The 24,486-nt window shown below is 34.5% G+C and overlaps 1 protein-coding gene across 1 annotated transcript in view; it reads right to left on the bottom strand.

Annotated features, from left to right (window-relative positions):
• The window catches only part of LOC149780347 (uncharacterized), a 218,306-nt gene that overhangs the window by 95,766 nt on the left and 98,054 nt on the right, over positions 1-24,486 (bottom strand). Inside the window, exons 8-10 of the mRNA XM_089936197.1 lie at positions 21,990-22,126; positions 17,361-17,612; positions 13,647-13,765 (exon numbers count right to left, since the gene is read on the bottom strand). Coding sequence (XP_089792323.1) covers positions 13,647-13,765; positions 17,361-17,612; positions 21,990-22,126 — 508 coding nt within the window. The remainder of the gene's footprint in view (positions 1-13,646; positions 13,766-17,360; positions 17,613-21,989; positions 22,127-24,486) is intronic.

Here is a 24,486-nt window from a genome sequence, read left to right on the forward strand (position 1 = left end):
TAGTTATTGTTGTTACAGATATTGAGTGTTTTTCGAGGCTGTTTGAAATTAACCTATAAGAAGTTTTAATGAAAAGTTAGCCAATGTACCAAAATGTCTATCACTAAACAATAATTTTAATATAACATAAACTTTGACATTGATAAATGTTAATATCAACTTCTATCATAAAAACTGTAACTTAAATGACTTAATGTTTGTTCAACTGCACATTACGAGTGTGATATAAAATCAATGATTTATTATTTGGAATTGATGCGTCTGGTATTTGAGTCCTGAAATTTTAATGCCATACAAGTTTGTAACTGTTAATAAACCAAATGACACTTAAATCTGAGTCTACATTTCATGCCTAGTCCCATTCTTATTGTAAGGATTCCCCACTTCATCAGAGAATGAGAGAGACCTCTTGGAGTAAAGGTTTAAGTTTAACTGGGTCTTTACTTTAATGAGAGTTTAACAGCCACAGAGAGCATGGTGAGTCATTGAATGGTCAAAAAGTTAATGGCCAATGCTACTCCGTAACAAATTTTGGTGCCAAGCAGTGGGATCTACTTAATCTGAAGAGTGGATCCAGAGATTCAAACCCAAGTCCAGGACAAGCACAACCCAGTGAAAGGACTTTTCAGTAGAAATATTTTTCTGTTTCAGAGTAAGTCTGAATCAGATCTGCACACAACATAACAAAGTCCTGAGTTACCTGACAGAAAAATGGGTAAGAAGAGAATGCAAGTCCAAGGAGTTGACTGTGTTTTAAAAGACAAGGACTAGGTTCAAGATGATAGGATGTCATCTGAGTTGGAAATGAATGCTGGTGCCATATGTCCTGTGGTGGAACTGTCAGAGAGCAGCAAGAGTGACTTTGGCAAGGACTTTACTTTGGAAGACAGGTCACCCAGAAAGGGGAGAAGAGTTACCTGTGAGTGAAGGTGAAGCAGACATGATAATAAATAATGATGAAACAGCAGAATACAGTAGAATGGCAACATGGTGTAGGTCTTTTGATGAGGGAGAACAATTAGATTAAGAAGATTTGGTACTTCAGCTATGTTGCAGACAGGGGGAGACAAGTCAAAAAAACTGTTGATGGAGATGCAAGACAATACCATATTGATCTAAAAGAAAGTTTTGCAGCTGTAGTAAGGATGTTGAGATATTTTTGCAGGGGTTGATGACTAGGGTAGAGTTGTCAAGAGGAGTTACTCCTGCTGGGGAGCGAAGAGACATAGTTACTGTGACAAGAAGTGAGGATAGAGTACTGACTTCAGCACAGGCTAGAATGTCAAGGATAAGTATAGGCAATGCTGCAGAGGGTAATTTGAGCTCATCAGATGAGAGTGAATCAGAAGAAGAGAAATGTAGCTCATTTATTTCTGGATCAAGTTTGGCTAGAAATCATGCATCAACAAACAGAACTACTGGTATTTGGGCCAATACTGTACAACTTCCTGCATTGACTGGAAAAAGAGTCATGGAAAGTGTAGATCAATTGTTTCACAGCAGTAGCAGAGAGGAGAAAATGGACAGAGAAGTGAAACTAGATGAATTACTCCCACATTTACATGCAGCAGCTGGAGTCTTAATATTTAGTCAACTTCAGAAGAAAACTTTGAATGGTTTTCATAACTAGTGCAAGAGTTAAACACAAGATACAGAGTTATAGAGATAGCCAAGACCTATGCTGGGCAATTTAATGGACGAAATACGAGACCCAATGAACTTGTGGAAAAGTATACTGCAGAGCTGAAAGGTTTGTATAAGAAAGCTCATCCAGAAAAAGATCAAAAGACAAGAAGAGAAGATCTACTTAGGAGATTTTTGAATAGACTGTATGATGACCATGCAGCTTTCAAGTTGAATAAATAAAGGAACAAACTGATGTCGATGAGGCTGTGTCTCATGTGGTGAATTTCATTCAAACAAGAAAATGAGATGGTAATGAATTCTGCTCTGACAGAATGTTCAAGAAAATGGCTAGAAGGGCAGCACAGAAAGAAACAGGGTCAAATGAAAATAAGCAATATGAATCATCAGAAGCATCAGAAATGAAATGAATGTGTGATCTGAGTGCCCACCAAAAAATAGCAAATAAAGAACCAAAATCTTGCTCAGTCAAGTGGAAATAATGGGAATCCAAAAAAGGATTTAAAATCCAAGAAGCCAAATGAGAAAACCTCAAAAGACAATGAAGATTATCATAAACTAATGGAATAGATAGAAATTTGTTAGAGTTCGAATTGAGACAAGGTTTACAAAGAATGGACAATAACTAAGTTTACTCATCAAGGAAAGGGTAGAAGACATGAGCAAAGTTGTTTGTTTTACATGTGGAGAGCAGGGGTACTTTGCACATGACTGCCCATTGAGACTAAAAAAGACCATAGTGCACTATCAGAGCATGCAATTGGGGGATGAAAACTATGAGGTACTAGAGTATATCGACACAGTGAAGACAAAAAGCCCTAGAGAAGCAAAAGCAAAAGATGGTAAGTTTCAAGATACATTTTTCTGGGATGGCAATGATTTGGTTTTAACAACTCTATTATAGCAAAGCCAGACCTGTTAAACAACCATAACAAAGAGAGCCTATAGCATTTGCTGAGGATGAGAAGGCAATACAAGAGCTAAAAGAAAAAGGTGTGATAAAGAAATATACATCACTCTGGGCTTCACCAATTGTATTGGTCAGAAAAAAATGGCAAGGTCAGACCATGGGTGGATTACAGAAAACTGAATACACTGGCAAATAAAGATGCTTTCCTTCTACCTAGAATTCGTGATTGTCTCGAAGCAGTTGCAGGAGCATCATATTTCTCAACCTTTAATTTAACTTCAGGACACCATCAGATTCCAGTAAAGACTGAAGATCAGCAAAAGACTGCCTTCATCACAAAACATCAACTTCTTTAATACAAGACAATACCTATGGGGTTAACAGGAGCCCCTGGGACTTTTCAACATCTTGCTGAGTTGGTATTGCAGAGTTTGCAATGGCAGACTTGTTTAATATATACTGACGACATTGTTGTCTTTGGTCATAGCTTTGAAGAGCATTTGTTGCGTTTGAAAGATTTCCTGGTTAGGATACAAAAATGGCTGTCTTGAAGCTGCAACCGGAGAAATGTCACCTTTTGCAACCAGAAAATGAATTTCTGCTGCATATAGTTAGTGAAAAAGGGATGAGGCCTTGCCCAAGAAACATTATCAAGAAATTAGAGTAGCCAGTACCAACAAATGTCACAGAGGTGCATCAGATTTTAGATATGGGAAGCTACTATTGCAGATTTGTGAAGGATTTTGCCCAAATGGTGCAGCCACTGGCTGACCTTATACACAGAAAGTAAAACCTATTTAGTGGACTTCTCTGCACTGCAGCATTCGCAAATTTGAAAAAGGCACTGACAAGTCCAGATATTATGTCCTATCCACAACCAGATGGTCAATCTGTACTGGATACAGATGTATCTGATATTGGCATCAGGACTGTTCTGTGTCAGCACCAAGACAGTCAAAAATGTGTAATAGCTTATGCATTCTTTAAATCAAGCTGAGAAGAACTACTGTGGGACTGACAAAGAATTTCTGGCAGTACGATACTTTGTTGAATATTTTCAGCAGTAACTACTGGGCAGAATTTTCAAGATCAGAACTGACCATTGTTATGAGTCTATGCTCTTAAAATAAGTAACAGAAAAGAGTGAAGACAACAAGCTTTGTAAAATTTAATAAATAACTTAAGATACTGTGAATTAAATCCATATTGTAATCCAAGAATTAAAACACAAGTTCTATCAATGAAAAATTCTATGTGAATTACAGTTCAAATCCTAATAAAAATCCAAGATGGAAGGCAATGACATGCATTAGTCAGCGTTAAACTGATGTGTCAGCAGTCTCTTGCTGAATCATAGAAAATATTATTCCAGTTTTTGAATTCTGTATAAATTCCGGTAAATATCTTTGTCCAAGAATTATCAGAGCACTTTAGTATTTCCAGGGAAAACAATCACTTGAAATTCAGTGATTTGAAGAAAATAAAAATTCAGCCCCAAACTGGACACAACATAAAACAACTTGACTTCTCTAGTGTTAAGGCACAACTGATAGATTTCTTATTATAATAACAGTTATAAGACTAACTAAAACACAAAACAGATTCCTGGATGAGGGTCAAGAGTTCATTCTTATGGAAAAAATAGAAGTTTGTTGTCGAATTAACAAGTGCCTCACATCACATACCCCAGGTATAATCCTGATTAAACTTAGTGATTCCTACTCTGAGAAAGAATAAAATTAAAACTTCATTGTTCACCAAAACTGTCACTGATTTTAAGGTCAGCAACTAGATATAATGTTTCTATTTTTTAGGCATTTACATCAAGGAAATAAATCTTTAACAAATCAATCAAGTCAAACAGAACTTAACTTAGTTCTGAGAAAAAAAACCAAGTCCAGTAAACAATATTACATTACGATAGCATGTAATGAAATAAAAATTTTAAAACTAACAGACAAATAATTAAATATACATAACACTTCCCCGCAAAAAAGAAAAAGATTTATATAATAAAGCTTTCTTTTTACCATAGGTTAATTATACATGTGGTTTATATAAAATATAACATAAGAAGAAATCTTATGAATGATACAAAGTATACATGAAATAAAATATTTCTATATACTGGAAAGTACATCTGCTATTAAGGTGTCTTTTCCCTTGATGTGCCTGATGTCAATGTTATATTCCTGTAACAACAAACACTACCTTAATAATCTCTGAGTTTTGTCATTCATCTTGCTGATACAAGCATGGGAGTTTGTGATCACTAAAAACAATAATTGGAGAAGGAGCTGAACTAATGTAAACTTCAAAATGTTGTAATGCCAATATCAAAGCCAAACATTCCTTCATGATTGTAGAAATAATTTCTCTGGTGCTTAATTTCTTTGAAAAATAGCACACTGGATGATCTACATCATTTTTATCTTTCTTGAATCAATACTGCTCCAACCACAAAAACACTTGAGTCGCCAGAAAGTATAAATGATTTACTGAAATTTGGAGCTGTAAGAACTCTTAAGTATCAAAAGCCACCTGACATTTTTCCATCCAATGAAACTTGGTTTTCTTGCTCAATAACTTTTTCAGGGGTTCAGCAATTATGGAAAAATTGGAACAAAATTTCCGATAGTATCCAGCCATACCCAAAAATCCCATCAGTTGCTTTTTACTGATAGGCACAGGGAATTCAGAAATGGCCTTGACCGTAGCATCTATAGGTTTAACTTGTCCATGTCACACGATATGTCCAAGAAATGTTACACAAGCATGGCAAAACTCACTGTTGGATAAATTAACTGTAAACCTGTATCAGTGAGTCTGTCAAAGAATTTCCAAATTGTCGATAAATGTTCTTTCCAGGTGTCATTGTAGATGATGACATCATCAATGTAAGCATCACAATTATCTAGACCACATGTAATAATGTTTATTAAACAATGAAAAGTACTAGGCGAACCCTTCATCCCAAACAGCATCACTTTATATTGATAAAGTCCATCTGGAGTCATGATTACCTTTGCCTTTTTCGTCAGTGGAGTTTACCAAAATCCTTTCAGAAGGTCAAATTTGATGAATACTTTGCATTTCTGATTTTATCAATGCAGTCATCGATACTTGTTAATGGAAATGAATCTGTTTTAGTCATACTGTTCACCTTTCTATAATCAGTGCACAATGGGAAAGTTCTATCTGGTTTTGGACCAAGTATACATGGTGAACTCCAGTCACTTTTACTTGGCTCTATGAAATCATTTTTCAGCAAATAATGAATTTCCTTTCTCAAGTATTCCTGTTTGAGAGGGTTCACCCTGTACAGGTGTTGTTTCACATGTGTGGAATTTACAATTTGAACATCATGGTAAATTTTGTTTGTTCTTGTAGGAACATCTGGAAATAAGTGCTCATATTCAAGTAATAACTGTTTAAGTTCATTCCTTTATTGTTGTTGCAAATGTGAAAGTTTTTGGTCCAGATCATTCATAATTCCTGAATTCCGAAGATTTGTTGCTCCAAAATCAATAGTGTCTGACCGCATTCCTGCGCTTTAATTCTCACTGAGTGGGACAGGTACAACTAAATGAATTGCATGATTAACCTGGCTATCTCTCTCAACATACTGGTACTCCTTTAATTGATTTACATCCCAGGTGTACTATTATTATAATTTAATTCATTCAGTTTCTTCTTAACTTTATAAGGGCCATAATACCTAATCTGAAGAAAATTTTGAAGAATGAGCAAGAGAGACAGAACTCTATTACCAGACAAGAAATTTGATCCCTGACCAGATTTGGAAAGCCAAATTGAGTAAAATCTTTATCAAAGTTTTTACTATTGTTTTGGTGTTATTATTCCTCAAAGGAACTGCCTCTAAGAGTCTTGTTGACACACACATTATGGTCAACAAATATTGGTTACCTGATTTGGTCTAAGTTAAATGACAAACACAATCTACCATTATTCTGCAAAATGGCTCATCAAATGCAGGAATAGGTTGCAGGTTAGCCTTAGGTATTTTTGGGGTTTTCCTACCATTTGACAAGCATGACAAGATCTACAGTATTTACAAACATCACTTTTTAATTTTTGGCCAACAGAAGTGATTCAAGATCTTGTGGTAAGTCTTATTAATCCCTAAATGACCAGTCAAATGAGTTTCATGGGCCAGACTTAGTATTTCCTCTTTGTATGATTTTGGAACTACAATTTGATAGCTCACCAACCACTCATTACCAGCGGGTACCTCGGGAGATCTCCATTTTCTCACAAGAATCCCATTTTTAATGAAATAACAGACAGGTACTTCAGTGGCTTCAGTTTTACTAATGGCCCTTTGAAATAAACAGGAGATCTCAGATCTTTTTTCTGTTCAATGACAAGTGATTGTCATTTGTCACACTGACTAGAATAAAGAGAATGAGTAGTTAAAAGAAGATCACTGTGATCAATACCCTTTCATTGATCCAAACAAGGAGTGAAAGTGACCTCATCAAAAGCATGACCAATATGTGTGTCAGCAAAAGGAATACTTTCCTGATCAATATCATTCTCAAGAGCTTTCTTTGCCATAGTTCTAGAAACTGCATAAGCTGGGTATAAATCAGGGAATTCGTTTTCAATAGGATTGACTTTCTGATCCAAACATGGCTTGTCAGTTACAAGTGGATTAGCTACAACCTTGTCTCCAGCTAGGCTGCTGCTTAATAATAGATGAAAGCCCTCAATGGATAAAGAAGACACTATTCTGACTGTCCTGAGACTAAGTTTGATGACTATATTGAAACTAAATTAATCAAGAGTGCCATGACCAATATGTATACACCATTTTTCATCTTTCAGACAAAGTGACAATGACAGTTGTCCTTTTCTCCCTGAAACTGATACAATTTACTTGATTCTTTAATGTATTAGTGTTCCTTTTTTAATGACCTTGACCTTTTAGGGGTTTTAGCCTGAAATCAATGTTTTCTCCTTACCCCAACTGCAACCCATCCATAACGTTTGGTAACTGTCCATGGTGCAAAACCAAAATCATTGTGCATATGCCAAATTGGGTATGTGTGTGATTTGGATTTTTAACATAGCTTTAACAATTTTCAGTCATATCACTACGATGTCTGCAGTCTGGCAGTATATAGTGATGTCAGGCACTGGGGCATCATGCCACAGACATGTTGCATTATGTCCCACAGTCACATTATCCTGACACCAGGCTGACCAGTCCAAACACTAACCTCTTAATGCTGAGCATGCAGCAAGACAACTTTAAGTACCATTTTTATAAGTCTTTCGTATGACTTGGCCAGGGTTCAAATTGGTAAAGGAAGGACAGCTAGCTGGCAAGTTAATGGATATCATAAAACAATACACACTGCTTTATAGCAGGCAAATAAAAATAGAATATAAGCAAATTATTTTCCTGTAAAATTTGTTTCTTTAATAAAACATACCTGATCATAATACCAATGGAAGAATTACTTCTACTGCCTTGCAAATCCAGCTCCCAATCGAACACTTCGAACTGAAAAGCTAAAAGTTATCTGCCCACCTAGGTGGCAGTTAGAGCAATTTGATCTCTCCTTGGTACTGGGATTGGCACCAAGTCTTGAGAATACTTCAGTTATTACTGGAGTGAACTGCACACCTTTTAAATGAATATAACTGCAGAGAGGCAGGTGGGTGGGCCTGTGTTTATAAGTCCATCACTGTCACAGAATGGGATATTTTGATTTGCTCCATATTGCTGTAATAGGTTTTAAGTCCATCCCTGTCATAGTCTGCTTGTACAGACTGAAATATATGTTGATCAAATGAATATCCTAACTTCTTGATTTCTTTTTATTCAATTATCTTAACCCTTTGAGTGCAGGATAGTTTTGTAGCATATGGTCCATCAGTTTTTGAGAAAAGAAATGGAAATTGCAATCTAACTGTTATTACCATAGGTTTGATATACTGCCTTTCTACATTTAATTTTAAAACACTACTGACTATGGGGTTGACTAGCAAGCCATTTGCTCTTGTCCATCCCACATGTATATTGGATTCACATTCAATATTTTTGGATTTAAAATCACTCTCTGGTATTTCTAGAAACACTTTTCCAGCTCCAATAATCTGACATACTTCAAAACATACAAAATGTGGTTATCATAGCTATCACCAGTTTTTCTCACACGAAATAATAAGAGGTTGAACCATGTTAGTAGTCAGCCATTTGGGATTTTCTAGGTGGCCTGAATTCTAAACATGCATTTGTAAACCTTTCTTGATGAATACATGGTTAAAACTATGACAGAATGCTTGTTCCAAGATCCAATGTGTCAATCAAATTTGTTTACTAATGATTTATGTCAAGCCAAAGTACAAAGAAGTGAAAACAGTTGCCAACTTCAGGCATAGGGTTCAAGATTAAAGGTGCTCAATTACGATTATGATTACAAGTTGACGGGTACTGATGATAATGGTTACCCTTTCTTTGGATTATGATTAGTGGGGGATTAGGCTTATGACTGCTTGGTATTTGCTTGTATCTTTTTTTGTTCTGGGCAGACATCATACTTTGTATAATGTAAAAACAATTTTAACTACATGTAAATGTTTATTGGCCATTATTTACATACAGATTAACATGCCAATATTAAAATTGTCACAACTCATGGTCTAATGTATATTATTCTTGCAATTATTAAGAATATAATAAGTGATTTTTTTGGTTGTAATCTTTTAAAATCATGATTACACCATGCAATTACAATGCCAATGAAGGACGATTATGATGATGATTATGATTATAGAGCTTGAAATCAATGATTATGATTACGACTATGATTACAGGTCACATGACATCGATTACAATTGGTTATGATTACAATCGCAATTGGCCATATACCTGGCCAACCTCAACAAATGCATATGTGACAACAAGTGCTACAAGACCTCTACCAGCACAGTGACAAATATCCCTATAAGCCCTTTAGTTTAATAAATAATATATACTGTACAAAGTACATCTGCATATGCATGACTTTAAACAAATCTGGGGGTAAACTACTCTAGGGGAGTTCTTAAAAATCACTGTTCTCTAAATGCATGAATTTGTACACATTTTGTGAGAGTATTGCATGCATGCCCTGACAACATCTCTGTATATTGGATCTTGGAGCCTCACCTTTCAGTGCATTGATTGAGGATGTAGAGGAATAGTTATTTTGCTGATTACCTGATGACATCAATTTGATTTTTGCAATAAAATCAGGTTGTCATTAGGAAAACAGGTCAAATTGGAACTGCCTATAGTTCTGGTTCATGGAGAGGGTATGTATTTCACTGAATCTGCATGTTGAGGCAAGCACTATCATAAAGAAGGTCTTACATGATAGCTAACTGGTGGATGTGGACGACAGGTTACAGCTCATACTTGGATGATTTAAGCCATGTTAATACCCTGGACATTTTCCGTTCTGGGAATATGGTGAGAGAGTGTGGTATGGATAAATCAAAATTTGATGTCACGTTCGAAAGGTCCTTTTCATAATGTAACTTCTGCATACCTCATTGCTAGCTGACATTGGGTTCTTAACTGACTGTCCGATGAGGTTGTTACAACAGATTAGGTACAATTCTCTGAGACAGAATAGGGTGTAGTTTTACTAAAGAACGTTGAAAGTGGCACTGCTGGCTGCACCTGTTTTTTTCATTTTCTGTGACTGGAACTAGCTTGGTCTCCCATTACAGCTCCTTAAAGATTTTCTTACATATAGACCTAAAAGCTTTGTGTTCATTTCCATTGGGTTATTTTCTTAACCACATTATGAAGTTTGACATCTCCAACCATCAATTGCCCTGAAAAAGCACTTTCCAGGAATGGCTTAAGTGACTGAATGAAAAGATTGAATGTGTCAAATTACACATCTATGGATCAATTGAACATAAATAATGACATTCCAACAGCTCTAACACAGTGACAAAAGCTGCACAGAAGTGTTGTTGGAAGATTAATTGAACATGCATATACTATCCTACAAATGCAAAGTTCATGAGATAATTCCCTTTGTTCACTACTGAGAAGATAAATGGTAAGTGACATTGTTTCAACTGATAAAATCCTATTTTAAATCAAGATTTTAGTCTATGGAATGAAAGTATAACAAGAGAAAGAATAAAGCAAAATTTCTAATTTCCTCCAAATCAACAAACTCTCACAAACCCATCAACAAAAAATCATTTTTCATGAACTTTCATGAACATGAAATGCCCACCTGAAATTTCATAAATATTCACAAACTTTCATGGTCTGAGTAAATGCTACTTCTATAATTAAATGGGGGGAGAAGAGATATCACAAGATCCCCATTAGACTTATCTGAGGCAGTCATAGGTGTCAACTTTTTCGTCAGTGTACAGCCATACAACCATTTTGTACGGTGTTTTCCATAAAAAAAATGTAAATTTATTTATTTATTTATTTATTCTTTTTGTGTGGATCCGGGACTCATGGCATAATTTATTTAGCACAAGAATTCAGTGAGACTATGGTGGCCCGAAACAACCAGTCAAATCATACTCAAAACCACGCTTTTCCTTTGATAATAAACACGAGTTTCAATCATGGTTAAACTCCAGTGTGTGAAGATCTTGTCATTTATCACTAAGAAATTAGACGCTCACTCGGATTTCTACTACTGACTAACTACCTGTGTAGTAAGTATGTTTTCTTATTTTATACATTATTATTGTATTATTTATACTTATTACTATCAAAGGCATAAAGTTTGCATCAATTTGCATACTTTACATAGTGTGGCAATCATGTTGGTGTAACTGTAATTCGTCTGACTTTTTTGTGTGGAGATAAAGTCGATTTATTAAAATTTTTAACAATATACTAATTAAAAATAAATACTCTACTGATTTTAGCACCGGTATTTTATTGTGCTGTTATAGTTTTGAGTTAAGTTTGTCAGATATATAATGCAAACAGGAAGATGCATTGCCATAATGAGGGACATAGTACAGATACTGAGTGACTCGAAAATATGTAACACTGCCAATTTATATCAAGTTTGTGACCAAATATAGCAAATTCATAACTTTTCAGACACCAGATATGCAATTTTAATAGAAACAATCAACAGCTTACGAGATATAAACTTCCGGACTGCTACTTTGCAAAGGTATTTATTTCTAGATTTCAATTTTTGGATAGCTCCTGGCATTATATCTTTGGGTTTATGGGGAAAAATATAAATTCATAACATATTTGTAATCAGGAAATCTTCCTCTATCACATGTCAAATCTAAATTTTTAATTTTTTTTGTTTCTCTCATCTAGTTGAAATATTACATCCATCAAATGGCTGAGCCTAACTCAAAGAAACGCAAGCTTGAAGACACTGATTGAGGTCATGGCAAGTGTCAGGTTGATTGGATTAAAGTCTTCCCTGGCATTGTAGATGTATCCAAGTTAGGATCTTCACATGCTTTTTTTAAATTATGCAGTAAAGACATTAAAGTGGTGGTGTCAAGCATATATGACCTGGAGGAACACTTCAGGACAAAACTACATGAAAGAAATTTTGAAATGTCAAAGGAAGCATCCATCAAAAGCTTCTTTGCTTAGCCGAAGCAGGAAGATGATAGTGTTATAAGTAAAAAGAATGAAATAAAGTTTCAGAAATGTAAACAATTATGTAAATATGTGTCATAATAATTTGTGTATAGCATTTGTTGTTTTAAAACTGTTAATCTTATGAATACATTTTTTCATGTAAGGTATTGAGGTCTTTGTAAGGTTTTTATTGGTCTGGCATACAGGTTTTCATCTCAAAGGGTTGACACCTATGTGTAGTACTTAGACTCAGCACTTCATGCTGATAAGAAATAGAGTGGTCTCCTTGTTGCAGCTCTTGAGCGGTTTCTTAAGGACACTAGACCATGTAGTCCATGTCCATGCAACAAACACTACACAAGTGTGTGATGAAGAATATTTAGTTGAGAGGAGGCAGATTTTGTGGACAACCGCTGTAACTTTGAATTACTTGTATTTATTGTTCCATGTTGTCATCCGTGTAATTAGGAAATTAATTAACAAACAAGTTCATACAAAACATATATATATAATTTGAAATAAATGGGAAATTAGTTACAATTAGAGTAAAAAAGGTGTCTGGGAAATTCCACCTGAAATGTATCTTGCCATTCAAAGTCAATTGTGATGATAATGAATGGTACAATAATTCAAATATATTAATAAATTGATTTCATTTTTCTAAAAATGTAGTATGCACCATATAAAGCAAGGCTTCGACTTACTATACCACAGAAAAAGAAATGCAGATAATTAAATTTAACTTGAAAAGAGTTATAAGATTCAATTTGATTGACTGGAGAATGTTTTTAAAATGAAAGTAACAACTGGTTTAAACCAAGTATAATGGTAACCACCCAGCGGACAGAAATGGGAGTTAGCCTGTAAGAGCTGCTTCCCTTTTAAACACACACACACACATACTCAGCATGTTTTTTTTATTGTTTAATGTTTTTTTTAAATTTCATGGCGTTTGTTTTTGTAATATTATTATTATATGTTTTTCTATCTTATAGGTGATGTCTAATGTTGTAAAGCGCTTAGAGCTTCTAAAGATTAGGTGCGATACAAAGTCCTCATTATTATATATATATATATATATATATATATATATATATTACATACACACACACAAACACACAAAAAGCGGTCATGATTCTGAGGTGGCAAAGAAATAAAAAAATAAGCCAACTTAACCAGCTGTATGTAGAAAAACTAATATAACTGACACACCAAAACAGCCTGATTATGGGAGTGTGGGTTATTAAAATCCTGTATAATCCTTGGGAGACATGAATGATAATATGGGTAAATCCTAGGGGAAACTACTAATTACATTTATCATGCCTATCTGTCATAGCAGAAATCTGCCTATGTTAATTTCTACATTCAACTAACTACCTGTATTTATAATCCCCATTCTCACTGAAAGAATGATCTACTTTAGAGTAATGGTAAGAAATAATCACAAAGGAAAATCAATCTCAATCTCACCTGAAGTAAAGGATTGTGCCTATGTCATGTTCAAATCTAAGAAATAAATCCAGTTCATCTGCAGCTATTGGAACAGCTCCTGCTTGGTTCAAGTTTTCCAAGATGTTTCGGGTAATCAACTGTAGTTCACAGAAATAAAAAAGTATCATTTAGAGTGATATAAGTTTTCTTTGTAAAATTCTTTGTGTTTATATATATAAGGGACTGATGCTCTACTGGGCACATTCATTTCCAGGAATCATGATAAGACCATTTCTTCCTTTCAACTGCAGGTCATAATGATCATCTGTTGATGGGGAGTAGTGACAACAAGAATTTTAAAAGAGCTGTCATGGCAACCATATTAGATGTACAATTATCACCATTTTCAATCAGGACCAACTAGGTCTTGTAAGAAGTCTACTGTTGAAAACCATCAAAAAAAGTCCTTTGGTGGAAACCCAATGTCAATACGAATTTCCATTCAGAAAGCACAGCAATAAAAAGATTTTCTACATGACTGCTGTGCCAGCCATACTGGATGGAAAATTGGCACCATTTTCATTTAGGACTAAGTAGACATCATAAGAAGTCATTTAGTAAAAACTATATACTGATACCATCATCCATTCAGAAGGAGTAGCAATAACAAGATTCTCAAGATGGCCACTTTATCATTCTCATCTGGGACCAGCTAGACCACTGGACAAATGTGTGAGTAAAGTTTTGTGATAATCCTTGGAGTAATGATAATAAAATTGTGCAAGTGGACAGACATAAGTCAAACAATGGACAATAGACAATAGACCATCCCATAAAATAGACAATAGACAATAGAGCATCCCATACACTCTTTTGGTCCAGCTAAATAACATCTGGAACTATATTCTCTTTCATTTATTTATTGATGTAAATTTACTGACCTACAAACTACAAATTAGGACTTTTATTTAATGCACTCTAAAAAATGTGTTGATGACACATTGTGATGCAAAATATTTAAGTTCAAGGTGTTTAGTGTCCGAATTCCATGCTTAAACCTGCTACTTCAAAAGTGCTTCCAAATATGCTATTTTGGTACAAAGAGAGCATGCATGTATACTCTATTTGTACAGGCATAAGGACGGTGATTACCCCATAATGTGATGTATGTATTTTAATTCATGTATTCTGTATTATTATATGCTGTATCTTCAATCCTGGATTATTGTAGGCATGTATTGTCTATTACTATATGCTGCATATTCAATCCTGCATTATTGTAGGCATGTATTATCTATTATTATATGCTGTAAATTCTAATTTCTATTATTGTATTTTATATTTTCGTTGTGTGTAGGATGCACATTTCAGATGGCATCTTTACATCTGCCAATATTTATTAGTGAGATGGTAAGGAATGATAATACAAATTGCAATCTCATGCCTTCAGATTCCATGTGCATTTTAATATCACACATATTAACATTCTTATCTGTGTCTTTCCAAATGTTCTCTCTGCAATCAACAGATTTCATTATATAGCACACTATTAAGTATTACACAGGTAAAATGTTCACATATTGAAAGTCAGTGTGGCATAATGAATGTTGCAAGTTGGCTGTTAACATGATGCAGCAGATTCATTTCCGATTATCGCAACAGATAGCCTTACAGGAACATAGTATTTCTTGAATAAATAAGTCAATATAAATGGATGACTGAACTACATATCTGACCTGCCATAGCCCGATAGGAACATAGCATTTCTTGAATAAATAAGTCAATATAAATGGATGACTGAACTACATATCTGACCTGCCATAGCCCGACAAGAACACAGTATTTCTTGAATAAATAAGTCAATATAAATGCTCCCTTTTTCACAATTTTTATTACTGCTATCAACTATCATCATATAAAAACTTGATTTAGATATGACAGTAATATTGTCACTATATGGTTTAAGTATTGTATTGGAACTATTGTAAGTCTGTGAATCATAAACCAAAGTTATAGTGCTATTATTATGCATGTGTACAAGATTACATGGCCTTTTCATTGAAAATAACCATAATAAGTTTAAAACATCCAAAACTGCAGTATGTATAAATAATCTTAATTAGTTTCAAACATCCACAAAGTGCAGTCTATAAATAACCATAATCAGTTTCAAGCATCCACAAACTACACTGTGAATAAATAACCATAGTTAGTATAAAACATCCACAAACCACACTGTGTATAAATAATCATAATTAGTTTAAAATATCCACTGTGTTTACCCTGTCGCACTCCAGCTGTATATATTGTTATAAAACACTTTAGCTGTATTTACTTGGTCAACACTCCAGCTGTATATATTGAAGTAAAATGCTTTAGCTGTGTTTACACTGTGACATATTGAAACAAAACACTTTAGCTGCGTTTACCCTGTCATATCCCAGCTGTTCAAAACAAATAAGTGGACACTGAATAATATTTTCTACATATTTGGATGAAGAAACAGTAAAAATGTATTTACCATTTTTTTCTACATACATCTGAATATATGATGTTGGGTGCAATATAAAAAACAAGCTGGGATTGGAGGATAAACTGAACTTTTCTAGAGTTAAGAATGCATGAAACTTATTTCTGATAAAAAGTGGATTTCTCAACATAGCATATCTATCACAAATTATTTTGTTACATGTGTTGTGACTCTATGGTTATTAACTAAGTAACCAAAAGAAGCAAACCCAACAAGTTTTCTAATACTTAACAAATTTAATTATCACTGTTATAAAATGAAAATGTACAAGGAACTTACAGTTGTATGAACTGAATACAAAATAATCCAGACAATTTGTATTTGTCAAAAAGAATGAAATGCCATACGAATTTCAATTTCCCAAATTTACTGGTGCACCAACAATGCTGATGTGTCAAAATGGCATTGTCCAGAACTCCTTTGAATAATGTCACCATAGTTCCAGAATAAGTATAATCCAAAGAACATTTTCTGTTTTCGTTGAATAATCCAAGCAAATGTTTTTTTCCTCTCAAATAATATCCAAATAAAACACAAAATAAATCTAAAACATGATATTACAAAAAGAACACAAGAAATAAGAAGGAGAAAATTGTCCATCAACAGGTACTTATATACAAGCATAAAAGGTGAAACATGCACTGCACTTCTACTTGTTACGTGACACTGTGCAAATCTCCCACAGCGTAAAAGAACCCACATGATCAAACCAATCCAATGGGAAACAACTGAACTCTAAGAAGCCACCTGATCGACCTGTCCAATGGAAAACAGCCCCAAACTAGTCTAAATACTTACTACTAATTTTATTATCAGTAACTGTAAACATGTAAGCAAGCATTTATTGATAGATCCTACGCAAACTTATACTTTTAACATTTTAAAATAGACCCCATGCATGTACACCAATTCCAGCTATAGATAATCACTACAATTTAGTCAGGAATAAAAATTCACAAAAGTTATAGACATACATAACACATGAAACTTATTTCAGACAAAGAAGGGATCTAGACACATTGAAAGGGATCTAGACACATTGAAAGGGATCTAGACACATTGAAAGGGATCTAGACACATTGAAAGGGATCTAGACACATTGAAAGGGATCTAGACACATTGAAAATCAAAAAAATACTGGATACGAGTAGTGATAATATTCCTCTAAATCCAAAACATTAAACAGCTGTCATACATATATTAAACTGTGTGTTAATGTGTACCTTCACTCCAGCAGCCTTCAGCCTCATCAGCTCCTCTTCCAGGAGAAGCCACCGTGTGGGGATATCTTCACCCCAGTACGACTGCTGAGATGCCACCTCTAATATTTTCCTCTTCAAATCCTCCAATCTGCTGTCTACAATAGTGTTGTCAATGGCAAAGTCCTCATCAACCAAATGAAATCTGGTAGGCTTGTCAATTAGATAAGCGCGGATCTCACTGAAATACCTCTCACAGATCTCATGACGGTAGATCTAAAAATAGGGAGAAGATTGGCATATAGTGAGAAATGGCAAATCCACCTACCTGATAACTGATAACAATGTCTGAAGAATTCATCAGCATTTGTGTGTTTTCATCCATTTCTCACACTGATTGATTTTGAGCTGACATGTAATGGAGGAAACAGAATCAGTGTATTTAAAACCATTGCTAACATTAATTTCTTTTGACATGTAATGACGGAAACAGAATCTGTCACAAATTATGCCATATTATTCTTTAGCATGCTTTAAAATGTCTTTTCATTACAAAACATTAACTAACCTAGTCATGTAATGAATGACTGTTGATTCCACTTGACATCATATACTACCCTAGTCCCGTAATGAATGACTTGATTCCACTTGACATCATTAACTACCCTAGTCCTGTAATGAATGACTCTTGATTCCACTTGACGTCATTAACTACCCTAGTCCTGTAATGAATGACCATTGATTCCACTTGACATCATTAACTACCCTAGTCCTGTAATGAATGACCATTGATTCCACTTGACATCATTAACTACCCTAGTCCTGTAATGAACGACTTTTGATTCCACTTGACGTCATTAACTACCCTAGTCCTGTAATGAACGACTATTGATTCCACTTGACATCATTAACTACCCTAGTCCTGTAATGAATGACTATTGATTCCACTTGACATCATTAACTACCCTAGTCCTGTAATGAATGACTATTGATTCCACTTGACATCATTAACTACCCTAGTCCTGTAATGAATGACCATTGATTCCACTTGACATCATTAACTACCCTAGTCCTGTAATGAATGACTATTGATTCCACTTGACATCATTAACTACCCTAGTCCTGTAATGAATGACCATTGATTCCACTTGACGTCATTAACTACCCTAGCCCTATACTGATGAAACCTTGATTTAAAAAAAAAAATAACAATCATAGTCCTGCACTGATGACCTTTGATTTCACTTGATTTCATTAACTACCCTAATCCTATACTGACAACCCATATTTCTGCTTGACATACATTTGAACGAAAATGTAAATAATCTCTGTCAGTATTTAATTTATTGATATTAATGTGCATGCCTTCAAGCATGATTTTCAACTTACCCATTTTGTGCATATCAATTTAGACATAAGCTATTATTTTATTTTTTTAAATTAGCTTACATATGTTTACATCAGAAATTCCTTAAACTGACTTTTGTGTTAACCCTGTAGACTAGCTAAATGGTCACTTTGTCATTGTGTGTTCCTGTGGTTTAGTTATATGGTGACACTTGGTTGACTAATCAATGCAGATAGAACTGATGGTCATCCACTGCATCCTGCCACTGGATTCAGACAGGCATATATGGGTTAGCAAGGGGGTGACTCAGTGCAACTTTCCCTCACTTACATCCAACTCATGCGTAAGTCCCTGACTCCATTTCCCACCTCCCACCAGACATGTTTAGTTCCTATGGCAATGGACAAGTGGCAAAGTTGCAGGTGTGAATACAATGGTAGCTGTAGCTGCAGACAGACCTGCACACAGGCAGCATGGAGCATAGGATTGCTTTTCAATGAACTGAAGCAGCAGTGAAACTCATCGTCAGTTCCATGGGTGACCAAGAAGCCCTTTATAGATCACACTGCTCATCACAAAAGAATAAGGAGAGGACTTGAAAAGGTGCTCTATAAACTGCCTGCTTCACCTTAGCACTAATGAAACTGTGACTGGAAATTCAATGAAATCTCAGTGAAAATTCCCTGAAATTTCCTTCTTTCACCAGAATTATGGTATTTCACCAAATTTCAGTGAAATTTCACTGAGAGTTTTCCAGAATTTCTGAAAATATCAGTGGGATTTTGTGATTAAAATTTCACAAAAACTTCAAAGAAAAAATATCAATGAGCATCAGTACTTAACTGATATAAAAAACTAACTTTCATTTCAATATAATTTATTTTGAACATTTTTTATCATAACTTGTATCTGTTGTTTCTGATAGCTCTAATTTTATTGTTCAGTTTTGGAACAATAAATTCTTTCCACATTTTTTAAAAATCTTTCCTTTGTTTAACTTCAAATGGGTTCAACTGCCCTAAGATGACAAGATTATTGACCGTTTTAAAGCAGAATCCTGCTTTTCTCTTTACCTGAATGTGATTTCCCATGGTATGGACTGGTTTTCTTTTTTGTCTCCAATCCAGTTCTCAAATAATGGTCAGTTCAGTCCCATTCTGCAACAATCCTTATAACAGTATTTGTTCTGTACATTGTTCAACAGATGGTTGCTCTAAAATGCTTTTTGATTGGTCAAACGTTTGTACTTCGTATAATGGAAACTGATGAAATTAAGGATGCTTGCCAAGCATGGCATTTCGAATTTTCAAGGAGGATATTGACACAAATAATGGTTTACAAAAATGTGGAAATGAGGATGACTTGAATGCCAAGTCGATGGGCGCATATTAAGTGGTCAATATGTAAGAACACGAAATGTCACAACTAGCGTCTTGCAATTTCTGACATCAAGATTTGAACTATTACCAACTCTACAGTACCATATTAACCAAGAAGGAATAGGATCAGATTTAGAAGTTACACAATTCCAAACTGATTCCCTTCCACAAGGAGAAACATGTACAGCATATTATTGGTCTGGAAGTCTGATGGCATAGTTGCCAGATACCCATGTCTATCAAAGATGGTCATATCTTTGTGGAGTTGTTTTCATGGCCCACAAGTAGAATACTCTGTCAAGGACATGAGTGTTATTAAGTATTATTGTTTATATTAGAAAAATATTCTAGACATGTTACAATTCTGAAGAAAATCAGTGTAATTTTATAATAATAAACATTTTGTCTTGGCTGTTTCAGATCGAGGGCTCATTCAACTTCGAACTATCACAAAGACATGACAGTTTGTACAATCCAAAGTCCAGTCTATCATGTCGTAATAACTTTATAATTTTGTTTCATTTATATTGAAATATTATTATGGTTAATAAAGTGCAGCATGACAGTGCTTATCCATTATTTCATTTGAAACCTACTGCAACGTCAGTGAAACATTACTGAAATCGCAGTAAAATAGTCTAGAGTAACATTGCTACTTCAGTCAAATTTCCCTGGTAATTCAATGTAAAACTTTTTGTGAAATCTCACCAAAGTGTCAGTGAAACTTTAGTAAGATCTCAATACAATTTAAGTACAAGCTTTGGTCAGAATTTCAGTGAAATCTCACCAAAATTGCAGTGCCAGTTTTGGTCAAAATTTTAGTGCAATTACATCAAAGTTTTAATGATATTTTCATGAGATCTCACTCAAAATTTCAGTGAAATCTCCTTAATATTTTTATCAAAACCTTCAGTTAAATTTCAATGTTGATTTTGGTCCATTTTATGAAAGTGTAATAAAACTTCATTCTGCTTCACAACTGAGAGATCCTGATAATCAGTAGGATTGGTACCAATTACTGCCTGAGGGGCTCCATGTGGCAGAGTGGTCTAAAGCACTTGCCTTTAGCGATAACTGTCATCAAACCTCTGTTCGCATGGGTTAAAATGTTAGACTTAACCAACGTAGGCATGTGTGAAAGCTTGCCACTAGCTTCCCCTGGGTCTGTGGTTCTTATCAGGATTTTTTTTCTAGGTTCTTCCTACACAAGTTATACTGCCTGCCATATATAGCCTATGATGTGCTGGAAAATAGCATTAAACCCACAACAACAACATTACTTCATGAAAAAGTGGAGAATATGACAGAAGAATTAAAGATGGAATGTATATGCATAACCCAATGCAATGGCAAGTGGGAAATGTCAGCAAGTTAATTACACACAAGGTTTGTTGGATTTTAGAAACGAGAAATTTTGATTCAGATGTATTCTTGGCAATTCACTCTCACTGTACATGAAGTGTTTCCCATTAAGATGAACCAATTATAGTTTCTTTAAGGTATTACTGCTAACTGGTTAAGGCATTCGCTAACCAATTAAAGTTATGTTAATGTATTATTGGTAACAGGTTAAGGAATTCAGTAACCCATTACAGTTTCATTAATCTATTACTGACAACTAGTTAATGAATTCAATAACCCATTACTGTTTTGTTAATGTATTACTTGTAACCGGTTAAAGAATTCACTAACCAATTACACTTCACTAATGTATTACAGGTAACTGGTTAAGGGATTCAATAACCAATTACACTTCATTGATGTATTACTGGTAACTGGTTAAGAAATTGACTAACCAATAATACGTCATTAATGTATTACTGGTAACTGGTTAATAAACTCACTAACCAGTAACATTTCATTAATGTATTACTTGTAACTGGCTAAGGAATTCAATAACTAATTACAGTTTTGTTAATGTATTACTTTCATCTTTTCTCCAACAGGATTCACAGTTGATGGAGCAGCCTTTGCATCTGTTCCTACTTTTTTCTTCTTCCTTGGCCATAGTTTAAATTTCCTCTCTTTCTTGAGCTGACCTTCACCAGGGAGGGCATGGGCACCTGTAAAAGGAGTTGTCTACACTGCACATCTTTAGGTTTTATAACTCAGTTATGTCCTAGGGGCTTAACTATGTAACAAGGCAAGGTAAAACCCAAGAAGCATTAATTTTTTCCAAAATATAAATTTATTTCCCTAAAACATTAAATTAAGCAAAGCACAAGAATTAAAAATTACTTACAGCATTAGAAGAATTCTTAGCATTTCTAAATGTGCTATCAGTTTCACAGAAATTCAGAAAAGTTCCAACAGTATTCCAAATGAATGTTCTAGCACCACTAAAGAATCACTGTTCTAATATCCTGATGTTCAACTTCAATGTGAAAGTTGAATGTCACTAAAGTCCTTGATTATTTCACGTAATCCAATGAAATCAAATAAATATCCAAGTCCTTGAATACTTTCACAGTAGTCCAGCAATAGTGGCTATTTTGGATGTCAAATTGGCTCCTTCAACACTAGCATGCTGATATAACCATCTAAATGGGAGCAGTTATATGTAGTACTGAAATGAATATCTAATTTTAATATTCAGATATTTTGGCCTCTGCATGATTTAAATTCTTATTGATTTATATATATATATTTATATTTGCTGTCATGTTATTATGAAATATTTATCATTGACAGTGCAGACTTTGAGTGAAGGACAGTATCATAAGCTACAAACCAGAATTTCAGCCAACTTCATAGCAGCCTGTCTAACCCCAGCCCCGCTTTTACAAATATTCTCAATATCATTATGTATTGATCTGCACAAAATAAATTTGTACATTTCCATAAAATGTGATGATCACAGCTGAGCAGCACAATTGTTCTGAAAACAAGGATATTTGCAATATATTTTAATTTTCAAGTGACTGATAAAACATTGAATCAGTAAGATTCAAAGTTTATGAGTTTTGTGAACGTTGGGCCTGAATGGTTGATATTTTCCATTTCTGCATGGTTCTTCAAACACAGATTGTGTAATGAACCATTTTGATTGTTCTGAATTATTGTCAAGACTGTTAATTAAGAAGAGTTTAAATTACTTCAAGCATTATGGTAATTCTAAAGAGAGACGTTAAATAACAAACAAAAAGAAGGCTCAACTTGGATAAGCAGCATATGTTTATCAAAACCAAGTAAAAAAGGTAGAATAACCAATTATTTTTATTTGATTGCTAAAGTATTAATGACTAAGTAACATTACAGTAAATAATTGTGAACTGAATTTAGTGAACAACTTTAAATTTTCAGTAATTCAAATAATAAATAAAATGTGGCAGGGTATGATTTTTAATGAAAAAGAATTTCCCAGGTATTCCTCATTGGTTGTCATGATTATCTAAAATAGAGACCTTGTATCATGATTATAGGTATTGTTGAAATAACTTTCAATTCCCTTTATTTTGGTGTATGATTGAAGGGTGTAATATGGGTTATATTGTTTACAGCTTGGCTTTCGAATGTGCACCTCTGAAAAGTCTGCTAGCCCTGCTTGTTCATTTTCACTTCCTGAACTTAATGATAATGTGTAAATTACTAGGCAGTAATGTTTTTTGCATTTTATATATTGCATAATGCATTTATTTCACTGTCAGAAGATGGTATTGCCCACTCTGGCTAAATTTGCTTACACTATTTTATAAACTGTTAAAGCTAGTGTGCTTTGGACAAGATCATGCTCCTGTTTGGAGCAAAAATGTGAATAGCCATTTGTATCAGCTGTCTGCTTTAGATAGTGCATAGTTTACATAATTGCCACATGTAAAGATATTTCAGGGAATATACATAGAAGTAGCTTAGAGGTTTGTAAAAATTCTCTCCATACTGCAAGTTGCCAATGCAAATAATTTAACCTTATATGAGTCCCAATTTTAGAAGTGCATAATAACTGTAAAGCAGAACATGAATCTCGAAGAGCAAAGGATCTTGACATGCATACTTTTGTCAGTAAAGTAGGTCATTGTGACTATAGATGAGACAGTGGTATGGACATAAATCCATGCTATACTTGGGGTAATGGTATGGACATAAATTCATGCTATACTCGGGGTAATGGTATGGACATAAATCCATGCTATACTCGGGGTAATGGTCTGGACATAAATCCAGGCTGTACTCGGGGTAATGGTATAGACATAAATCCATGCTATACTCGCTTAAAGGTATGGACATAAATACATGCTATACTCGTGGAAATGGTATGGACATAAATCCATGCTATACTCGGGGTAATGGTATGGACATAAATACATGCTACACTCGTGGTAATGGTATGGACATAAATCCATGCTATTGTTGGGGCAATGGTATGGACAGAAATCCATGCTATACTCAGGGTAATGGTATGGACATAAATCCATGATATAGTTGG

The sequence above is a fragment of the Sinohyriopsis cumingii genome, chromosome 16, assembly GCF_028554795.1.
Source record: "Sinohyriopsis cumingii isolate HCF-2022 chromosome 16, ASM2855479v2, whole genome shotgun sequence".
Lineage (NCBI taxonomy): Eukaryota > Metazoa > Mollusca > Bivalvia > Unionida > Unionidae > Sinohyriopsis > Sinohyriopsis cumingii.